This window comes from Thalassophryne amazonica, chromosome 15 (genome assembly GCF_902500255.1).
Source record: "Thalassophryne amazonica chromosome 15, fThaAma1.1, whole genome shotgun sequence".
In the NCBI taxonomy this organism is placed as follows: domain Eukaryota; kingdom Metazoa; phylum Chordata; class Actinopteri; order Batrachoidiformes; family Batrachoididae; genus Thalassophryne; species Thalassophryne amazonica.
In genome coordinates, this window is record NC_047117.1 from 85,966,877 (window position 1) to 85,988,842 (window position 21,966).

Consider the following 21,966-nt stretch of genomic DNA (forward strand, 5'->3'; position numbering starts at 1 on the left):
TGCTAGGACATATATATATATATATATATATATATATATATATATATATGTGTCCTGGTAGTCAGGAGGATAAGGCTTAATTTTTCTGAAATACTGTACATAAAAAGTTTGGACCTTTGCATCTCTGGATTGCACTGCGTTGTACACTTCTAGTCATGTACAGGAGCAGAATTCTGATGTTGATTACCAATTTTGGTAATATTTCTGATTTTCAGACTGGGCTGAAAATGTAGACTTGGATTTGATTACTGGTCATGCAACCTGTTTTTGACCATTGTCAAGATGTTCATCTGCATTGTCTCAGTCCACTCAGCTGTACGTTATCTTTGCTGGAGCTGTAACCTGCAATGGACTCCATGTACTTGGAGAGGTTAGAGAATCGTGTCCACACTGCACCAATGGTCCTCAGAACCCACATGACGTCTTTGGAGTATTTTAACCAAAATGGAATTATGGACTAGTTTACCAAATGAAATCAGGCAGCTGTGATTTTTTTTTTTTTTTTTTTTTTTTTTTTTTTTTTTTCGTTTCCTTTTCCTTTCTGTTCTCAGCTGCCTATAATCTGGTCAGTATTCAGTTATTTTTGTTTTAACTTTTTTGTGTAATTTTTAAAATGTATTTTCTGTTGTATCGATTCCATTTTTAATTAGGGTTTTTAATATGGTTGTTTTGTTTAATTTTACAAATATGAATAAGCAGAGATGGAGTACATTTATTTTTGTTTACTGGATGCATATTCTCTGTTTTAAGGATTGTATGCTTTTTTTTACGGATGCAGGTTTGTTTCTTTTATTTTTTGATAGAAGCAGGTTCACTTTTCCTTTTTATAGATTTAGTAGTTAACTTTTGATGGATGCAGATTTACTTTTCTTTTTTATGGATGCAGGGTTCACTTTTCGTGATGGATTTATTCACTTTTGGTGGATGGAGGTTCCGTTTTTCTTATGGATGTAAGGCTTTTATGCATTTTTTTTAATGTATGCAGTTCATTTTTTATTTTTTTATGGTTGCAGAATTAATTTTAAAGGTGGGTGCAGGTTTTCCTTTTACGCATGCAGGCTATTTTTAAAGGATTTAGTTGTGTTGTGGTTTATTTTTTATTTTTTTATGCAGGTTCGCTTGTGTTGTTTGCTGAAGGCAGGTTATGACGTCATCTGTAAATTTGCTGGAAGAAGCGGAGTAAAGTGTGAATGCCGCCGGAGGGGGAGCAGCAGCGTTTTACATTAGCTCGCCTATAGCCGCGGTTCTGAGCGAAACATGTTCCACCGGTCAGCCGGAGGAGAGGGCAGGTTACTGTCTGTCGCACACTACAAAGTCGTTAGCCGAACAGCTAAAGCGGCTAACGTCTAGTCGCTGCATGTAAAGTAGCGATAAGTTTTTCATAAAGCGACAACAACATTAAGAGGAAGAGATTTTTTTTTAACGGTAAGTGAATTGCTAGCTGTTATCTTCATGGTTTTATGTCCTCTTTGACTGCTTGTTTTGGTGATTGTTAAAGCGCTAATTTGGCTAGCTGCTGTTAGCCAAGTTACATTAATGTCAGTCGTAATCATCTCTTGTCGGTGTTCCTTTTATCCGTTGTTTTCCCAAAACGTCCTGCTGATATTTGCTGCAGAAGTTAATTCAACGATAGAAACGATAAAATAAGTCATTGAAGTGAAAAGCAAAATGTTTCATAATATGCTTTACATGTCCGAAACACATCACGGCTCTTTATTAGGCAGTAAGCAGGCTAGTTATTAATGTTCACCAGGTTTGATCCCAACAGTACTAACAGTAGTAATACCAAATTGTAGAACTGCTGTTACAAGTAAAAGTCCTACATTTGGGAATGGTAAAGTGAAAGTAGTAAATATTACCATAAATACACTTTTGAAATTACAAAAGTGAAAGTACTGTGTGCAGAATAACATCTGTTTATCACTTTGTTGCATCTGGTCAACATCAAGCCATCAAGTTTATTTGCCGCTGGGTAGCTTGTTTCCCTTCTGTGAACCAATAAAGCCTCTTTGATATTTGAGGTATTAAAAGAATTTGTTTGTAGGTTATACACCCAGTCAGCCATAATATTCTGACCACTGACAAGTGAATAACAATTCTGTCATGTCAGGGGTTGCTGACCAAACGGTCCCCCTAAAAATCGGTCCCCCCGATGATGCAGTTCACGGATTAACACCTCATTTCTTCTTCAAACTGCCTCCAGTTATCATCTGTCTCAGCGACAGATATCTGAAGCTTTTGTACAACAATCATTTCCACATAAATTCAGCATTATTTCATCATGAAAAGTGGCGGAAGCGATCAGAGCACCGCGGCTAAATGAGCTGCTAGCTGATGCGTGCGTCAAACATTTCAAAGCGTCACGGAATTTCTCCTTGTTTCTGCTTAAAACTGACTTTAGAATGGTTTAAGAGGTTTTATCTTTATCATCTGATGGTTAATAATCCCATTAATCCATTTGATTGTTTTGGTTGAAGAAACTATCTCAGACGTGCTGCTGTAGACTGACTTTTGACAATTAAATAAAAGGAATTATTTGGAGTCTGGTTCACTCTGCTCCATTTCGTTACATTTTACCCCCATTTCATGATTGAGTCCCTATTTCGTATTTTAGCATGATCCTTTGTGAGGCAGCAAGTTAAAGTCCTTGAAATTGACATGGATGTATAGAGAGATGAGTGACTTCAAAGCGGCTGTCACATTAGCTACATGCGACATAGGCAGAGGGATGACTTGCTACTCATTTTCAGAGTGGGCGTTTTGCAGCAGCAAACAACGGTCGCTCTCTTGCCAGCTAGGCAGGGCCAAAAGAGACCTGAAGTCTATTGTATGCAAATACTGAGTGACATGACACAGCCACTGCCAATCAGTGAATAGGCAATGTAACGTCCGAAATAATCCAAAAATGGCGGACTCTGCTCCAAAAACCGCATGTTTCTGTATAAATCTGATATGTTTCTCATAAACATCTAGATCTAAAATTCTGTTTTTTGTAACCAGATAATCCCTCAAGTGATTTACAGGACATGGACTTAAGGTGCATGCCCATCAAGTAACAAAGCCAACCAGATGTCGCAGTCATTTGTAGTTGATCTTTAAACCTGCAGCTATTGTGGGATGTTGCCAGTTTTTAGTGGTCATACCTTCCAAAAATGGCCCAAGGAAGGAAAACCGGTGACGGACTTTCATAGGATGTGATGGACAAACAAATCAATCAATCAACTTTTTTCTTATATAGCGCCAAATCACAACAAACAGTTGCCCCAAGGCGCTCAAGTCTGATCCATTGATGCCCCATCTTCCAGTTCACAGGAATTAACTAGTAACTAAAGTTTTCAAATAAATGTAGTGGAGCAGAAAGTACAATATTTGCCTCAGATGTTGTGGAGTAGATGTTATAAAACAGTTTATCTCCCCCCATTGTTGGTGGGCAGGAAGATATCCAAAACTAAGCCCCCTCACCCACTCACCCTCATTTCTGCTTTCTGTTTGTTTGTCAGTAATTACACCCAACTCAGACTTGGACAATGTTGACAAAGCAAGATAGCATTGAAACACTATTTCTAAATGTTGTGGTTGTGTCTGGAGCTGATCTGTCAGAAATCCTCTTCAACTGTTGCTTCCCACACAGTCAGCCTCGTCAAAGTCTGGGTTTGGTAAAGTGAGTGATATACTGTGGCAGATCTGTGGTGGAGCTGTTTGGGAGGGTATTCTATTAAAACATTCCCCACCCCAGGGGGAAGATAAATCGGGACATTGCAACAATAGTCTTGTGTAGTACTTCAGGCGACCGGAAGTGTCGGAACAATAGCCAGTATGTGCTGGAGTTCTGGGCCTGTAGCAGTGTTGCAGTAACTAGGTACAACCAGGCCAAACAGCCTGTATACGACGCATAGCCTATTTAAAATGGTGGCACTGTGACTTTTTTTTTTTTTATAATTTCAATCCTATATGATGTGAGGCTTTGGCTCTTCCAGTTTTAATCAGTCACCACAGTGGAGCCGACATGTTTATTTGGTACAAGCTTTATGCCGAATGAGTTTCCAGGTGTAACTCCATATGTGCAAGGAGTGTTGGTGATGAACCCAAGACGTTCTTGCCGCAAGGAGAGAGAGTTAACCTAACTTCATGTCTGGTATTCATTCTTGGCTATATACTAAAGATGACATGATTAGCCACAATTCAGTGTATAGATGGAACCAGGGCTTAATTTGAGGGAGAGCAAGCCGGAGCGCGCTCCGGAACCTCTGACGTTGGCTCCGCCAGCTATTTATACTGGATCCGTGATCCGCCACCTCTCTTGACTAACAAAATAGAAAAAAAAAAAATCACCGCTATTGCTCTCACTGCCAATCACACCGCCGCCCTCCTGTCTGCTGTGCGGAATTGCGCCAAATCTGGCAACAGGTCCAGAGGCTATGCTCATTGTTTTGATCCGGATGTTGACCGTAGCCGCAGAGCTCCATGGCCACCGAGAGAGGACTTGGATTCTTTGCGGGTCCCGCATCCGTACCCCCGGAGGCAGTAAGTGAAGGGAGAGCCGCGCATTGTGTTCTGCATGTGTCTGTTTATAATCTTCTCACACAGAAGAAAGAAGAGAGTGTTTACACAAGAGTAAAAGTGAGAAAATGTTAATGCCTGTTTGAGAAAAGTGTGTAGTGAGGGGTTTTACAGCCTTAAAACATCTATAATAAGTGTAAAAAAAAATAGCGCTACTTCATGGATTTCGTGTCGCGTTCACACCGGGCGCGATCAGACGCTACAAATTCGTGGGGGTCGCGTGGCGACGGCCGCGCCTCCTTCGCCCTGTGTGTCGCTCTGCTTGGGTGGACTTTTGCTGCGAAAATTCCCCCCGGTGCTTCATCAAATAGGAGGAGCTTCCATTCCGCTCGCCGGCTCCGGTTGTCAGTGTAGTTAACATGACGGACCTTGATCACATGGAGCAAGTTGTTGTGAAAAGCTCCCAATACAGAGAGTATCATTATTTGCTGCAGGAGCTGAGTCTGGATGACGGCCGCTTTCAGTGGTCCTTCCACCTCTGCAGGACCCAACTTGAGGACCAACTGTACCGTTCACGCGCGCACATGTAAACAATAAAAAAAAAAGAAACTCCGCTGCTTGCTGCAGCTCGCTCCTCCCCCCCAAAAAACTGTCATAATTGTGTTTAGAAACCAGTCACCATTTGTTTTATTATACATCTGTGTAGTTAGTTAATAAAATATTCTCCACACAGACGATTCGCTCGCGCGCGTAAAAAAAAAGAGAACGAAACTCCGCTGCTTGCTGTGAGGCTGCTCCTTGCTCTTTCCCAAAAAAAACTGTCATAATTGTGTTTATAAACCAGTCACCATTTGCTTTATTATACATCTGTGTAGTTAATAAGTAAAATAATCTCCATGGAGCATTCCCTCGCGCGCGCACGTAAAAAGAAAAAGAAATGCCGCTCCCCGCTGCTGCTCGCTCCAAAAACTGTCATGATTGTGAAATAAAGGACAAAAGAGACATGTGTCCTGCTCACAAGCTGCTACCAGATACTGAACATGTTCACATCCTCAGTCAAACTCCAGACATCTCCACGTCACTACATATTCAGTCCCTGATTGGTCATCACGGCGCGAAGAGATGAAAAAGTTCAGATTTTTCAACTTGGGGAGGAGGGCAACGCGACGTGACGCCACGCAATATCGTGCCACAAAAGCGCAAAACGCTCAAAATCGCTTCACTCGCGTCGCACTGCGCGATTTGGCGCCAAAACTCGTTCTTAAATAGGGATTACATGGCAACCTGTGGCTGCAGTGGCTCGCGTCGCGCGCCTGGTGTGAACGCGGAGAACGTAACTCCCGCGATAAACGAGGGACCACTGTACAGGAATTTGTACTCTATCCGGATTTGGTGTGACTAGTGTTATTAGGTTTACAATACATGCCCTGTTTATTTTCGGTGTGGCGCACAGCGTTGTTCGCAAGCCCCCCCCCCCCCTCTTTTTTTTTTCCTGCACCGGAGCCACCCATCCTCTGCGCTCCGGGACCTCCCACTTTACAAATTAAGCACTGGATGGAACCAAAACTTAGGTCATGAGAATGTAATGTGCATTTCTATTCACATGAAAGATTTTCTGTAATCAGAAGGCAAAATGGCAGATTCTTTTTGGGTTTTTAGTAATTTATTGCTGCAGTTGATATTCTTGGTTGTGATAATTATTTTGGGTCTGACTCTTTGCAGCACAGGTAACAAGCTAATTAAGGCCACAATAAGGGCACAAAATGCAAATAAACTGCTTCTTTCAGCCACTGAACAGATGATCATTTACGAGGTGAACATACAACATAATGAGACGTTTGAAAACCACATGTAACATTTTTTTCATTTACAACACAAACACTGCTTTAGCCATCAGGAGCTAAGTGCTAATTAATATGGTTGTTACAGATTGATTTACCTAGAATTTTATTGATCCCTTGGGAAACTCCCTCAGGGAAATTGAGGGCACAAACAGCGTTTTAAAGCCACTGAATGGGCGATCATGTGTGAGGTGAAGATTCAGTGTAATTTAAATATAATTTAAGCTCCTTTTCTAGTACATTTGTAAAAGAAACTCACTTAATTTTCTTGTTGAAACTGCTGTCCTTGTACTTTGAAATATGTCCAAATGAGGTTTCTTCCAAATTGGGGGTGGGGGGGTTGTCCATCTTTCATTCAAAAGTGTCATCTTCTTGTCAAAAACATTATGGTATTTCTTCAGAACAAAGAATTTTTTTTTTCTTTCTTTCATGAACTTATTTTGGCAGTTCCTGTTATTTGATATCCACTTCCTGCTTAAGAAGATAGACATTTTGGGACAGATATGGCACCACTCTGTAACTTTGCGACAAAGATTGTAAGACTGGGGTGAATAACGGGGTGGAGCTAGCGACGCAGCTGGGGGAGCAGTCACCCCCTTTGCCTCCATCTCTCCTGTTGGTAGCTGGCATGGGCTGGTGGCCCACTTTGTGGGTGGTTTCTGTGCACTGGGCTCTTCCTGTGGATCTTCCCAGCTACGTTACCTGCTCGGGAGCCACGTTTTGTGATCAAATGATAGACTGAGTCTTATTTGAATGTCATTATACCATGGAGTCAGCTGTTTGGGACTTTATCTCTTCCAAATTTAGTAATTAACGGTGGATTATCACACAGACTTGTTGAACCCACCACTGACCTCTGCCGAAATAGTTTCCTATTTGGAATATTTCCCAAAGTGACAGAGCAGCAGCGCACATACGTAAGTTCAGTTTTAGATCAGCTCACTAGCATTTATCTGTTTACAGTTTGTGTTGTTACTCTGCTGTGGAAATGAACGTATATGTCTGCATTGTTAGGGTACGGTTCGTTTAGTCAATAGACAGTACTCTGGTGTTTGATAAACACATTTATTCATATTTATTTGCTTGAATTGAGCACGAGTGTAAATTGTATTTTATTTGGAGCCTGACATGAGGAAACAGTCAAAATACTGACTCCATAACATTAATCTTGTTAGTCTGGAACCAAGCTGCTGCTGAATTGCTGGTGTGTTTGTGGTTGTTGTCTTGTTGAAACACCAATTTCAAGGGCATTTCTTGTTCGGCATATGGCAACGTGACTTCTTAAAGTATTTTGATGTAGGCCCGTCACCATCGTATGAGAAACCTACCCATATCATGACGCTTGCTTCACTGTTTTCACAGTGTACTGTGGCTTGAATTCAGATTTTGGAGGTTGTCTGGCCAACTGTCTATGGCCCTGAGACCCAAAAAGAACAATCTTGTTTTCATCAGTCCACAAAATGTTGCACCATTTCTCTTTAGTCCAGTCAGTGTGTTGTTTGGCAAATTGTAACCTCTTCAGCACGTCGTTTTTCCAACAGTGGGACTTTGTGGGAGCTTCTTGCCCATCGGTTCACTTCACATAGGTGTCTTCTAATTGTTACAGCACTCACAGGTAACTTTAGGCCTTTTTTGATACACACTGGAGCTGATTGTTGGCTGAGTCTTTGCCATTCTGGCTATTCTTCGATCCATTTGAATGGTGGTTTTCCGTTTTCTTTTGTTGTTCTGGTTTTGTCGCCATTTTAAAGTTTTTGAGATAATTTTAACGGAGCAGTCTATCATTTTCTGAACTTCTTTATATGTTTTCCCATCTCCATTCAACTTTTTAATCAAAGTACGCTGTTCTTCTAAACAAAGTCTGGAACAACACATTTTACTCAGATTTTCAGAGAAATGCACCACAACCAGCAAGAACATTTGCTACCCTTAAATAAGAGCCACCTGTTTGACACCTGTTTTTTTTTTTTCCCTTTTTTTTTCCACAGAAAGAAAAATGCAGACACTGCTATTTTCTGGGGGGGGGGGGGGCAGCCTAGTATTCCTTTTTCTCCATTTTCTTTAAAGTAATAACAAATTTGATCATTTTTCTCTGTATGTTTTGATTTGAAGCAGAATGTGCAGTATTCCCAATGCATTTGCGTGCATAGAAATAAAAATTATTTTCAGGATTTTACTCACTTTTTTAAACACACTGACACTATTATTTTGAACACAACTGTATCTCAGTTGCTGCATCACACGTATGCGTGATGTGCAGACTGTTGGAGTCCGTGCAGCTAGCAGGAGCAGATTTCATTTTGTACTTCTCTGCACCTTATTCAGTAGTGAAATTTAACAGGTTTCTCAGTTGTGTACTAGAATGCGTCTTAAGATGAGCTGTACACATTAAGAGTCTTTAGTCCTTTTGTGGTTTCTGCAGACAGCAGCAATAAGGAAAAGCTGCAGCATTAACTGTCATAACATGTAAAATGTTACACATATAGAACTCTTCACTTTGTAGTGAGTCATAACTTCTGGAAAACCAGTCCTGTGACCGGGACATATGCTGCAACATTTTCTTGTTTTGGAACTTAACATCAGTGAATCTCTGAGTGTTTTGTGCAGAAGTGTTAGAAATGGGTCGAAGTGTCGTTTGTTGGCATTGAAAGCAAGTAGACACTGAAGTCATGTGTTAGAGGGCAGGGTGTGGCGTCGTCATCAGCAGCCATGGTTCTGCTTGCAACAAAAGCGCTGTTGTCGAGACATCATGTGACTCTGCGTGTGTTTGAGTTACACTCTTGTCATGTGATCTGAGCACAGGGCAGGGTCTGAGAAATGCTGAGTCGCTCTGAGGTTTCTTCACGGTATGGAACAGACAGCGGAGAGGAGAGGGATGACAGAAAAAGGTGTCTGGAGCAGAAAAAGACCGAACACGGCTTTCTCTAGTCACAACAAGGCAACGTTACTGTCCTTCTCTTATTCACTCCACCTCTTTTTGTGGATTTTTGAAATGGCAACTAAGTTAAAAAATGCGAGTAGTGCTTTTGGATCACCTCGACATTTCTGCAACAAGGCAAATTTGGACTTTTGTGAAGGAAAAGTTCGCTTGAAAGGATGACGACTGCTGTATCTCATGGAACATTGAGACTGTCACGAACTCGGCGTCAACCAGAAAAAATGCAGCAGAGTCAAGATTCTCATCTGGTCTCGCCCCGGTAATCAGACTTTACTTGAAAAAACTTTGTCATGCTTTTCTTGGAATTTGTTTACAGTGTTAAAGTGTTGCTACAGCTTTTATTCAGTGACTTTCAGAGCAGTAAAATTATCTTTATGCTATAGTCATTCAGTGCCAGCATGTATAGCAGATATATGCAAAGGGTTTTTTTTTTTGTTTTTTTTACTCAGAATGATCCTTTTCCTTCCCTTTGTCTGCTGGTAGTGTCTGAGTGAAGTAGTTTGTACAAACTAATAATGTGGCCTTCTGACTTTGTTTGTCTGAGATATGACACGTGTTGAGTGGTTCAGCAGGTCCTGCAAATCCTGCTTGGGCCTAATCTTTTGAGTACGTTTGTTTGTCTTGTCTGTTTATGCATGTTTGCCTAATCTGATGGTTGTTCCTGCTCCATGTTACCCTTTGTGTGAAGCTGTTGTTTGAGAGCCACATTCGAAGATTATAAATGTATATACAGAAATAAAATGTACTGTAGCACTGTAAGGGGATGATTACCCAGAGTCATTCATATTCATATACGTTTTTCATTTTGGTGCCATTTCTTTGTATTGGCGAAGGAAAAACATCCAGTCACTGTTCAGGAGACTGCACTTTGACATTCTGGTGCTCAGTCACTTAGTTTGAATAAATAGCAATCTCAGTATGTTACAATCTCTGCTTTTGTCACCTAATTACTTTACAACTTAGCTCAACAGTGAGGTAATGTTACACACTTTTCTGTATGCAGCCGCTGTTATTGAGGAAACACATTTACTTTATTTACCTAAATGCTTCACACTAAAGCTCTTTGAATACCTTGCTGCCAATCATAAGCATGTAATGCATAGTGCAGTCCTAGTTCAGTCAAAACTTTCATTATATTTGACCACCAAAGGGTGCAGGCCAACTGGAATGTTTTGAAACAATTGAGCGTATTGAGGCACAATATAGTGTCGTACCTCATGCCTTCTTTTGATACGGATTCCAATCCAATCCACTTTATTTATATAGCACATTTAACAACAAAAACGTTCCAAAGTGCTGCACATACAGTAGAATCACGATAGATAAAACCCCAATAGTCAAGAAATAAATTAAAAATAAGAAAATTAATAATAAAAATAACTAAAATGTGCAAGATAAATAAATAAATACATACATACAGCATACAAAGGGGTGTGCAGCCAGTACATTCTGAGTGCCGGTCCCAAGCCCGGATAAATGAGGAGGGTTGCGTCAGGAAGGGCATCTGGCGTAAAACAAGCCAACCTAACTATGCAGACTCAGAATCGAATTCCCATACTGGATCGGTCGCGGCCCGGGTTAACAACGTCCGCCACCGGTGCTATTGCCCAACAGGGTGCCGGTGGAAATTGGGCTACTGCTGGGCGAAGACGACGAAGAAGAGGAGGAAAACGTTGCCACGAACAGCGGGAGAAGAAGAAAACTAGAAGGGTGGAAATGAGAGTGGGGACTTTGAATGTTGGTAGTATGACTGGTAAAGGGAGAGAGCTGGCTGATATGATGGAGAGGAGAAAGGTAGACATATTGTGTGTGTAAGAGACCAAATGGAAGGGAAGTAAGAGCAGGAGCATCGGCGGTGGGTACAAGTTGTTGTACCGTGGTGAGGACAGGAAGAGAAATGGTGTTGGGGTCATTTTAGCAATTTTGGGCAACTGGAAAAGTACTGTAGATGTGGTGAGGGAGACAGCTAGGACAGTACTGGGTATGACATCTGGACAGTGGAAGGAAGACAAGGAGACTTGGTGGTGGAATGAAGAGGTCCAGGAAAGCATAAGGAGAAAGAGGTTGGCGAAAAAGTTTTGGGATAGTCGGAGAGATGAAGAAAGTAGACAGGAGTACAAGGAGATGTGGCGTAAGGCGAAAAGAGAAGTGGCAAAAGCAAAGGAAAAGGCATATTGCGAGCTGTACAAGAAGTTAAATAGTAAGGAAGGAGAAAAGGACTTGTACCGATTGGCCAGACAAAGGGACAGAGCTGGAAAGGATGTGCAGCAGGTCAGGGTGGTAAAAGATGCACATGGTAATGTGCTGACAAGTGAGGAGTGTGTGCTGAGAAGGTGGAGGAAATATTTTGAAGAGTTGATGAATAAAGAAAATGAGCGAGAGAAAAGGCTGGATGATGTGGTGACAGTAAATCAGGAAGTAAAAGAGATTAGCAAGGAAGAAGTGAGGGCTGCTATGAAGAGGATGAAGAGTGGAAAGGCAGTTGGTCCAGATGACATTCCAATGGAGGCATGGAAATGTCTAGGAGAGATGGCAGTAGAGTCTCTAACCAGATTGTTTAATAAAATCTTGGAAAGTGAGAGGATGCCAGAGGAGTGGAGACGAAGTGTGCTGGTTCCTATTTTCAAGAACAAGGGTGATGTGCAGAGCTGCAGTAACTACAGAGGTATAAAGCTGATCAGCCACAGCATGAAGTTATGGGAAAGAGTAGTAGAAGCTAGGATTAGAAAACAGGTGAAGATCTGTGAGCAGCAATATGGTTTCATGCCGAGAAAGAGTACTACAGATGCAATGTTTGCTCTGAGAATACTGTTGGAAGTAATGGAGAGTGTGGTAGAGAGGTGAAGAAGAGAGTGCAGGCAGGGTGGAGTGGGTGGAGAAAGGTGGCAGGAGTGATTTGTGACCGAAGAATATCAGCAAGGGTGAAGGGGAAAGTTTACAAAACAGTAGTGAGACCAGCTATGTTGTATGGTTTAGAGACAGTGGCACTAACAAAAAGACAGGAGGCAGAGCTGGAGGTGGCAGAGGTGAAGATGTTGAGATTCTCTTTGGGAGTGACAAGAATGGACAAGATTAGGAATGAACATATCAGAGGGACAGCTCAGGTGGGACGGTTTGGAGACAAAGTCAGAGAGGCGCGATTGAGATGGTTTGGACATGTGCAGAGGAGGGACCCAGGGTATATAGGGAGAAGGATGCTGAGGATGGAGCCACCAGGCAGGAGGAGAAGAGGGAGACCAAAGAGGAGGTTCATGGATGTGCTGAGAGAGGACATGCAGGTGGTTGGTGTGACAGAGGAAGATACAGAGGACAGGGTGAGATGGAAACGATTGATCTGCTGTGGCGACCCCTAACGGGAACAGCCGAAAGACAAAGAAGAAGAAGACAAAAGATAAAACCAATAAAATCTACCAAAATAAAAACAAAACCAATAAAACAGAGGACCACACAACTCACGCAGTGTTAAAAACCAGAGAATAAAAGTGGGTCTTCAGACGAGAGTGAAAACACTCCACTGTGGGGGCTGTTCGGACATGGAGGGGCAGAGCGTTCCAAAGTCTGGGGCCAGCCACAGAGAAAGCCCTGTCCCCCCTGGTTTTAAGTCTCGTCTTGGGTACCATGAGCTGGATTCCAGAACAACTTCAAAACAAAGGTATCGCAAAATGTTCTAGGACGGTCACTAATTTGCAGGACAGATGAAGAGTTTTGCTAAAGTCTCTGTTCTTTAGTTTTACTTTCCCATTCTGTTGCATATTTTGTCCTGTATTTATCCACAAAGTAGGCATCATATGTGTTGCTAGCTTAAATTATTAGCTGGATGGGGCACAGCGATGAGAACACTACATTTCCTGCATTCAGGAAACCGATAACTTACAGGCGAGTTCAACCACAGTTGCTGAAAGTTTCCATAACTTATCCAGCATCCGTGAACCATCCAGCAGATGGCAGACACACCTGTGGGGTATTGAATTGGCAAAGCAAAGGGTCTTTTTGATCGATGTGGAACGTCAAAGTTTATGAGAATCCGTAAGGTTTGTCCTCATTATATGTTCTCTTAAACTGGTGCCTTAAAAGATGAGAGTACAGGTGAACCCAATTAACTCGCGTATGTGTAACTTGCTTTTCGGCTTTACTCGCAGTTGGTTTGAATGTTAATTAGTGCTAATGTTTAGTACCGTTAGGATATATAGGCACTGTGTGACGTAGCAGGTCTTTTTTCTTTTTTATTTTAAAGAAGTGACTGCCTTAAGCCCTGGTCCCACCAAATAATGAAGGATGAATAATGAGCCACGTGGCATGTTTTGTTTTGGTACGAGCCCAGTTATTCAACAATCATGGGAGAATATTGGCTCTGAGAGGCTCTTAGAGGCAGGATTTTCAGCTAATGAGGCTCTGAGCATGGCACTAATTTCAGGACGTTCAAAATTTAGCAACAACAGTGTGCGGCAATTTGTGTACAAGGTACTACGAGGACATATGAGGATTTTAGAAGCATGTTTGTGGTGAGGACGAGGCTGTTAAAAGCCCATTATCTGAGCACCTGGCAGCTACGAGGACAGGACAGGCTATTTTGGCTCAGCTCTCTTGTGCACTTAGTCGTGACAGTTCCACCTGCTTTGTGCGCCGGACGCTGTATATAAAATAATTATTTCGTAGCGGATTAAAAATTTTCTGTCAGAGCTTGGATGTTGGAAACACCTCTAATCATTTCTGGAATCACATGAGACGATTCATTTGGAGCTTTTTTCCTCTCTCTGTCTCGTGCGCTGAGGTGGAGAACATATTTGGAACAGTCTAAAAGGTAATTATCTGTAATGTTTTAATAGCTTGGTTAAACAGTTGCATATTCATTCCTTCTTTATAAGCAGCTGTAAAAGTATGTTTGTGTTAGATTTAACATCTTGTTATAATGAATCAGATGAGGCGCACACTGACGCAATTACTCACACTCAAGACGAGCATTTACGCAGAACACCAGCTCGCAAAAGAATGATTTTGGACATTAATGGATGAACACAAAGTTAAAAGTTGGATCACTGGTGTCAAAATGACTGTAAGCCGCAGAAGAAATAAAGCCAGCGAGAAGAAGCGCAAAGGCGACTGTCCAGGAACCTGTGGTTTGGTTCTAGCTGGTCTGGTTATGGATGTGTTTTGTGTTGTGTTGTGGTTTTTTTGGGTGGGGGGGGGTAGTGATGGACCCACACAGCTGTGGGTATATGTAATTAAAGCAGCCACCTCATTATTCTGGGTGAACACACAGAACTGCTGCATTTAATGACTCTGGAACACAGATGAACAGCAGCCTGGTGCATGGATGCGCACACCGGCGGGACTGTGCAGGAGTGTCTTTTTTTTTTTTTTTGGACTGTTTAAAAAAAAATGTGACAGCATCTTGAATGGATGCTGCAAATTTAAACCCAAACTTTAAAGGGATCAAGGGACCAATGTAGCGTTACATGGCACTACATGGATCATATGTGGCTTGGCGTGGATCATATGCGGCGACACGGGCCATTCGAGTCTGGACGGGGCTTGCTAGAGGCTGATACGTAGCACATGTGAGGTACAGAGAGGTGCCTTATTAGCGGATGCATAATGGCTTAAAACGTGGATCATTCTTCAAATAATCGCTGACACCCATGCATGGCTCATTATTCATGGCTTATTATTTGGTGGGACCGAGGCTTTACCTGGCTCTACATCGCATACCATCTCAAAGCAGTTCCATCAGTTTCTGAAACCTTCCATGGTGTTTTGAGGTATTCACCTTGGTTTATGCAAACATGTAGTTGAATTAAAATTGAATCTGTGCTGGAGGGGAAATTGGCTTTGAAAGTTTTTAGTAGCCAAGGTGTGTTGTTGTTTTTTTTTTTTTTTGCTGCTATTGTTGAATGAAATGTTGGATTTGTACAGCTCATGGCCTTCTCTCCTAACAGCTGTGTATGTATGCACAATTGTTATTGTGTTTGAGGTGGAAGTCCATCAAATTGCAGTCATCCTAATCCACTTCAGTCCTCTGTAACCAAATGACATAAGAGACTTCCGTGTAGCACGCCTCATGCCGCGCAGTGCTGCAGTGTTAAAGTTTTTGTTTTATGGGCACCCGTTAGAGTAACACAGAACAGGGGCCGATGTTCCTGTTACCATGGATCCACTTCAGTATTCCACTGGACACTGTGTGTGTCATCTCCTGTGTCTGTGTATGTTAGAGGGAAGTACTTGGCGTCCCAACAACAGAAAAGAAAACATTTTTTCTCTTTCGTCGAGTATTTGTACTTTACTTGATGGATCATCCGGAGTGGACTTGTGTGCTTCATGTGCATAACAATTAAAGCTTTTATGCCCCTTTTCCCTCCAGCTGGAATCCATGAGTGGTACAGGAACAACTGTGAGCAGAGCACGACTTGAGTGATTTCCCGGACAGTGTTGCTGTTCAGCTGTTGTGGGTTTGAGTTGGTGATGCAGGACAGAATTGGTGCTCCTGAGTATAAGATGGATATTGTTGATCCCGCTGCTCGTTTTATAAGTTTTTATTTTGTTAACAATTGTTAGCAGCCATGGCGACTGTTGCGTGTTTGTATTCTGTATCTTTTGTAGCTCATTAACAAGTCACATGACAGTGTTCACTGGGTAGTCATGGAATCAGTTTGGATACTTTCTTAAAAAACAGCAACAAAAATGGTGTTTTATAATGAAAAATAAATCTTGTTCCACCCTATTAAGATAAATTGTGGTGGTTCAGCAATAGTAAATTTAGCTTTTTTTTTTATCACCAGCTAAATATTTTATTGGACAGATATGAAGAGAATTTAATGCAAGAATACTTCAAACTATGACTGGTAGTTTATTGAGAGGACTGGATGGAAAAAAAACTCTGTCTATGGAGGGCAACATACTCGAACACCATTAAATACTATGGAAAAGCCCGTCTAAATGCTGATGTAGCAAAATGCTCAAGGATGACAGAGTGCCATCAGTTGGATTCTCATTGTGGACTATCTGTTGAATCAAAATCCATTAAAAAAAAAAAAAGAAATCCTTTACCGTACCTTACTTCTAGGTTTGACTAAAAATGCCTACTCTGCTGCCCGACTATCAAACTGCTAAAACATCTTTTAAACTCTGCTGCTTGTAAAATATCTGCAGAATGTCCTTGATATTCATGATGTTGACCCATTAATTACGATTAACAATTTGTAAGTCATGTGATAATGTACAACGGTATGACAACATATACTTTACTGTCATTTATATTAACATGTAAAAGTAGTAAACAAATAGAATGTTGTCATCAGTAGAATTCATACCTTCACCTCACTGGGTCCTGTAAATCAGCTGACAAAATGTCAATCCTATACAGCTTTTCTTTCTTGGCACTTTGAACTGGAGTGCTGGGGTGGGGCGAGAGAAACTTCTGGAAATAAGCTTAGGGCTTTCGTTGGCTACCCACGTTAGATAAGAACCTCTTCTTGCTGAGGGTAACCTGCATTGGTCTTTTCTCACACAGAAGTAATAAACACGTCTTCACGCTGTCAGATACACTTCCAGTGGTAAAATTCATGGGTTTATTGTCTTTGTGCAGGAGCCTGTGTTTGTCACACTTGCAGAGACCACCAGGTGGCGGTATTGTGGTGACTAATTGACTGGAAGCACTGTTCCCAGCAGAGCATGAGTTATGACTTCAGTGGTGCTGGTAGACACCGGCGGGACAGTGGTGGAGTATGTGACCGCTGGGGAGGACCTGCAGCAGGTGAGCGTGAACGCCTACATCCTGCACCCTCATTTCTGTCTGCTTTGGTTCTCTTTTATATGTCTTGCTCCCATTTCTGTCCCCCTCCCTTTCTGCTAAAGGAGGAGGAATGTGAGGTGGAGCTGGATTTGGAAGGAGAGGTGGAGGGCCAGTGTGAAGCTGAGGATGCCTATGAAGAAGTGGAGGACAGAGAAGACGCTGAGGCGTACCCAGCAGTCATCGTGGAGGAGGTGCCGGGTGCCAGTCTGGCTGGAGATGAGGGTTACTCAGCCCAAGTGCTGGTCTACGATGACGAGGCTTACCTGATGGAGGGCGTGGCCGATGAGCAGGAGGTGGCTACAGGTGAGCTCCTGTTTATTGCAGATTTTCTTTCACGTCAGCTAAGATAATGTGAAGCGTCTTCTTGTCTGTGAGAACTCTGGCTCCACTGCTTCATAATGGTTGCAGTGAAGCATATTTGAAATAATTTCCCTTTCAGTTACACATTTTGACAGAAAAGGAGAAAAAAAAGAAGAAACTTATCAGACTAGTCTGAGGTGCAGGCCTCTGTCCACACACTGCCACCTTGTGGACGCACTTCATAAACAGTCACAGTCCTTGAATGCTCATATTGGTCCTTACAGCAGAATAACTCATCTGCCACACTGCAGTGTTAATTAGATGGACAATAATTTGCTTAATTGAAAGACAGTCATGGTTTGCCCCTCCACTGTAAAGCCAGGTTTTGGACCTGTTGATGGAGGACAAATGTTGCTGTCATCTGATGCACTTGGAAGGTCTTCCTGTATTTCCAGTCGGTATTGTTATCGGCATTGTTTTATTGCTCACTGCACATGCACACTGATGTGCCCACTTGACATGTATACATTGAGCAAGATGGAATGCCAATCAATCAGTCACACGGAAAACGCAAAAGGGAAACTAAGATTTAACAATAAAATGATCACAGCGCTGATTAATCACTCATCATGGGATGAAGCAAAAAGAGAAACTGCTTTTGCTTCTGATATTTTCCTTAAAGCCCCATTCACACCAGGGCCAGTGTAGACTTGTGTATTGCGGTGTACCGTCTACTCTGAGTTACGCAGCTCTACGCCCACTTTAAGAAGCTCTGCTGTGAGTTTTTGCTCCCTACGCAGCACTATGCTGAGAGCTACATGAGGAGGACGCAAGAAATTAAACACGTTTAATTTTTTCAGCGTAGAGCATTGGGTGCAGAACGTACGCAGTTTTTAAGCAAGTCTACACAACACACCGCAACTGTTTGTAAATCTACACAACACTGCACTACCATACACCAAGCCTCCACAATCCTACACGCCAGAGCAACAAAGCCTTTTATCAGCATAAACCTGTATTGATAGATTTTATTCATCCTGCTGGACTTTGCTGCCAGTGAAGCTTTGGGAGAAGAAGAGGCAAGCCAAGCTTCCATGTTCGGCGGACATATCCACATCCACTCATGTCATGGACGGATCTCCAGCGGGAAGACATTTCCACGTCCACCATTCACTTCTCGTGCACGGATCACGCGTGACATCGCCGCTGCTGCTGCTCGCAGCTTTCTTTCACCTAGTCCAGTTCTCTCACAGTTGCAGCAAGTTAAGTAAAGTCCATTAACCCCTGCTCACGGACAAATCTCCAGCGGGAGGACATGTCCACCGTCCAATTTTCATGGCGGATCTCGCTCGCGACCGCCACAAGTGCGCCGCTTTGCTTTTTCACCTTCTTTAATTCTCTCTCTCATGAATGCAGCAAGTTAGGTAAAGTCCATTAACTGCTGCTCACGGACCGATCGCCAGCAGGAAGACATTTCCTAATTGAACTGGCGCCCGTACGTGTGACTGCATGATCCACACACCCCACATCATCTGTGCCTGCTTACAGGTGATCAACTGGCAGATGTGTGCGTGCTCAGAACAGGACCTGCGCGCAAGTGTACAGTGAAATGATCCGTGCAGGTAGTGCCTATGCATGCTGGGCGAGCGAGTGTGCGGTGAAAACTCAGCCCGTAGCACCTGTGCGTGCTAAAAACAGCTAATTGAACTGGCTGGACGAGCCATTGCATGTGCATGAGCCGATCTACGGCAGGGATGCATTTATACATTTCAGTAATCCGACAATCAGAACACATTTACATTCTTTCAATTCATAAACTGGATTTCTTTAAAAATCCAGAGAACAGAAGCAGCAGGTCCTGAAAAAAGAAAAGAGAGACAGCGCTTTTTTTTTTTTTTTTTTTTTTTTCAGGACCGGAGACAGCGTTCTGTCTCTCTCTCTCTCTCTCTCTCTCTCTCTCTCTCTCTCTCTCTCTCTCTCTCTCTCTCTCTCTCTCTCTCTCTCTCTCTCTCTCTCTCTCTCTCTCTCTCTCTCTCTCTTGCATGCTCAAACAAGAAGCGTGATGTTTTAAATGGCAATTTTTTTTTGTGTGTGTGTGACACAAAACAGACTCTGAACTTTGTGATCTGATGTTATGAGCCCTGACACGACGGCAGTGTGTCCCACTGTACGTCGGAAAACGTGAGTGCCGTTTACTTTCCATGAACCGTTTTGAGAATGGAGCGCACTTCCACAGAGGCATAAAATAGCGGCGATGGCTACATACATACATAACAGTAATGCAAGACTTGGAACGCAAACACACCAATCACACACCAGCCTACACAGGGGCTATGGCAAATGTGCGCAATTCTCCAGCGTACTCCACGCGCATCACAACGCAACTGTATGCAAGCCCAGTGTATCTCTAAAAGTTAAGATATACAAATTGGGTACATATTTATATTAATTGCATGCCTTTAGAAATGCATATGTGCACATGTTGTTCCATCAACATTGGTGAAACAAAACGTGATGACTTTTACCGTGCAACGTGCTGTTTTGTGTGTTGCTTTAAATGAGCCATTTCAGTATCGCAGTTATACTTGTGTCATTGTTGCATCTATTGTAAATAATGAATTGTTCTCTGTAACTGAGTATGGAAGATACTGTATGTCATTATAATTCTGTTTGCTTATCTTGTATATGTGGTGCTGTATTAGAGGATTTTTGTTGTTTTTTTTGTTTTTGACCCTGTGTGCCAGTGGAACAGCATCTTTCAATCAGACCTGTGTGTGTCTGTCTGTCTCTGAACAAGATAATTAAAATGGTTGGACAGATTTTCACTGAACTTGGTAGGAATATTACTTGGGCAGATAGCTAGAGATGATTAAATTGTGGGGAGGATCGAACAAGGTTCAAGGTCAAAGGTCAATAAAAACAGTGTGAAAAACATCTGCTATACCTGCACAAAATACTTGTGATTGATTGGTATGTTAGCCTTGTTCAAAGTCAGTCCAGAAAGGGCCAAGAGGCTTTTTTTTGTTTGTTTTTTGCAGCCACTGACTCCAGCAGGTGATTCCACTGATTAACATCACTTTGAGCAGATAGGATGCGTTCATCAGTGAAATCACCTGCTGGGGTCTGTGGTTTCAAAAAAAAAGTTTGCACCCTCTTGGCCCTTTCTGGAATGACTTTGGACACCACTGGTATAAGTGGTGTCATGAACTCATAAATGGAAGTTGTTTGTTCGCAGCATGCATGTTGATTTTCCTGACTCCTGTGGTTTTCGTGGGTTACAGCTATATAATACATTAAAACTGAAGTTCTGACTTGGATTGTAGCTTTGAAAGTCAACTTTTTGGATGTAATGGCTTAAATTCACTTTGTAATATCAAGTCATAAAACTGGGTGAATCTGGACTAAAAATGACTAATGATGATGATAAAGGAAAAAGTTGAACTTTTGCTGTGTGTGTGTGTGTGTGTGTGTGTGTGTGTGTGTGTGTGTGTGTGTGTGTGTGTGTGTGTGTGTGTGTGTGTGTGTGTGTGTGTGTGTGTTTACCACTCTCACAGACGCCAGAATTTTCAATTATTTATATTGTACGTTGTCAAACTATTTCATTCAGATTTGGAATCCATTGTTGCATATCTCTGATGATAAAACTGAGGGGAATCAGCTTGTGTTTCCCTTGACAACATATCCAAGCTAATGCATTTTAAGAATCTGTACAGCTATTTGCTTCAGGATCTGTTGTTGTTATCAATGTATCAGTCCATGTTTGCATCCCTGTTTAAAAAAAAAAAAAAAATCAATCTTGACCACAAGATACACACAAATGTGTGTTTCCCTGTAAACTTGTGCACAAGTTTGATTTGAGGCTGTGCATGTTTACTTCAGTGTATAATACTTATTAATCCAGTGGTCTCAGATTTGTTCCATGAAGGGCAAAGTAGTTTTTGTTTCAACCGCAGACTCCACCAGGTGATTTCACAATTACGCAACAAGGGAAATCGCCTGCTGTTAAGTGATGGTTCCTGAACATCTGCATCCTCTTAATTTATGTAAGGAGTTGGAGACCACTGGTTTAACTATCATGTTCATTCACCCAGCTGCAACGCAAAAATCTAAACTGCAGTTATAAACTAGCCTGATACTCTGTAGCCGTTAAACGGCTGCGGAAAGCAACACTCTTCGTAGCCGGCAATCAGTTAACCCTATTGAGGTTTCAAAACTTGCAAGATCTCAGGGAGGTGGCTGTGACTGAGAGATGTATATTATGTTATATATATGTTTTATCTATCTGTCTGTCTGTGTGTATCTATGTGTGTGTCTATCTGTCTATCTATCTAACTATATCTATCTATATAGCTAAATTTGACAATAAAAGAGGAAAAGTGACAGATTTATACAGAAATACAGCTGTTTGGTAGTGTATTCTGCTCAACATTTGCTTAAAATAGACTTCTCACCTGTTTTGAACCCACCTAGCTTGCTGTATATTGGCAAACTGCCTCTTGTTGCTGTAAAACACGGACTCGGATTGATTTGTAGCTAATGTGACCAAGGGGTATGGGGGTACCAGCCATGCACAACAGCATTATAAACAATGTCAGAGT

The 21,966-nt window shown here is 42.1% G+C and overlaps 1 protein-coding gene across 3 annotated transcripts in view; it reads left to right on the top strand.

Annotated features, from left to right (window-relative positions):
• The first annotated feature begins 1,207 nt into the window (after window positions 1-1,207).
• elf2b (E74-like factor 2b (ets domain transcription factor)) overlaps window positions 1,208-21,966 on the top strand; it is a 30,429-nt gene continuing 9,670 nt past the window's right edge. The window contains exons 1-3 of one of the 3 annotated variants that reach the window (XM_034187469.1): window positions 1,208-1,425; window positions 16,862-17,029; window positions 17,131-17,371. In XM_034187469.1, coding sequence (XP_034043360.1) covers window positions 16,955-17,029; window positions 17,131-17,371 — 316 coding nt within the window. In that variant the 5' untranslated portion in view covers window positions 1,208-1,425; window positions 16,862-16,954. Of the gene's footprint in view, window positions 1,426-9,176; window positions 9,539-16,861; window positions 17,030-17,130; window positions 17,372-21,966 lie in introns of those variants that run through there. The other 2 variants (XM_034187467.1, XM_034187468.1) reach the window with 2 other exon arrangements.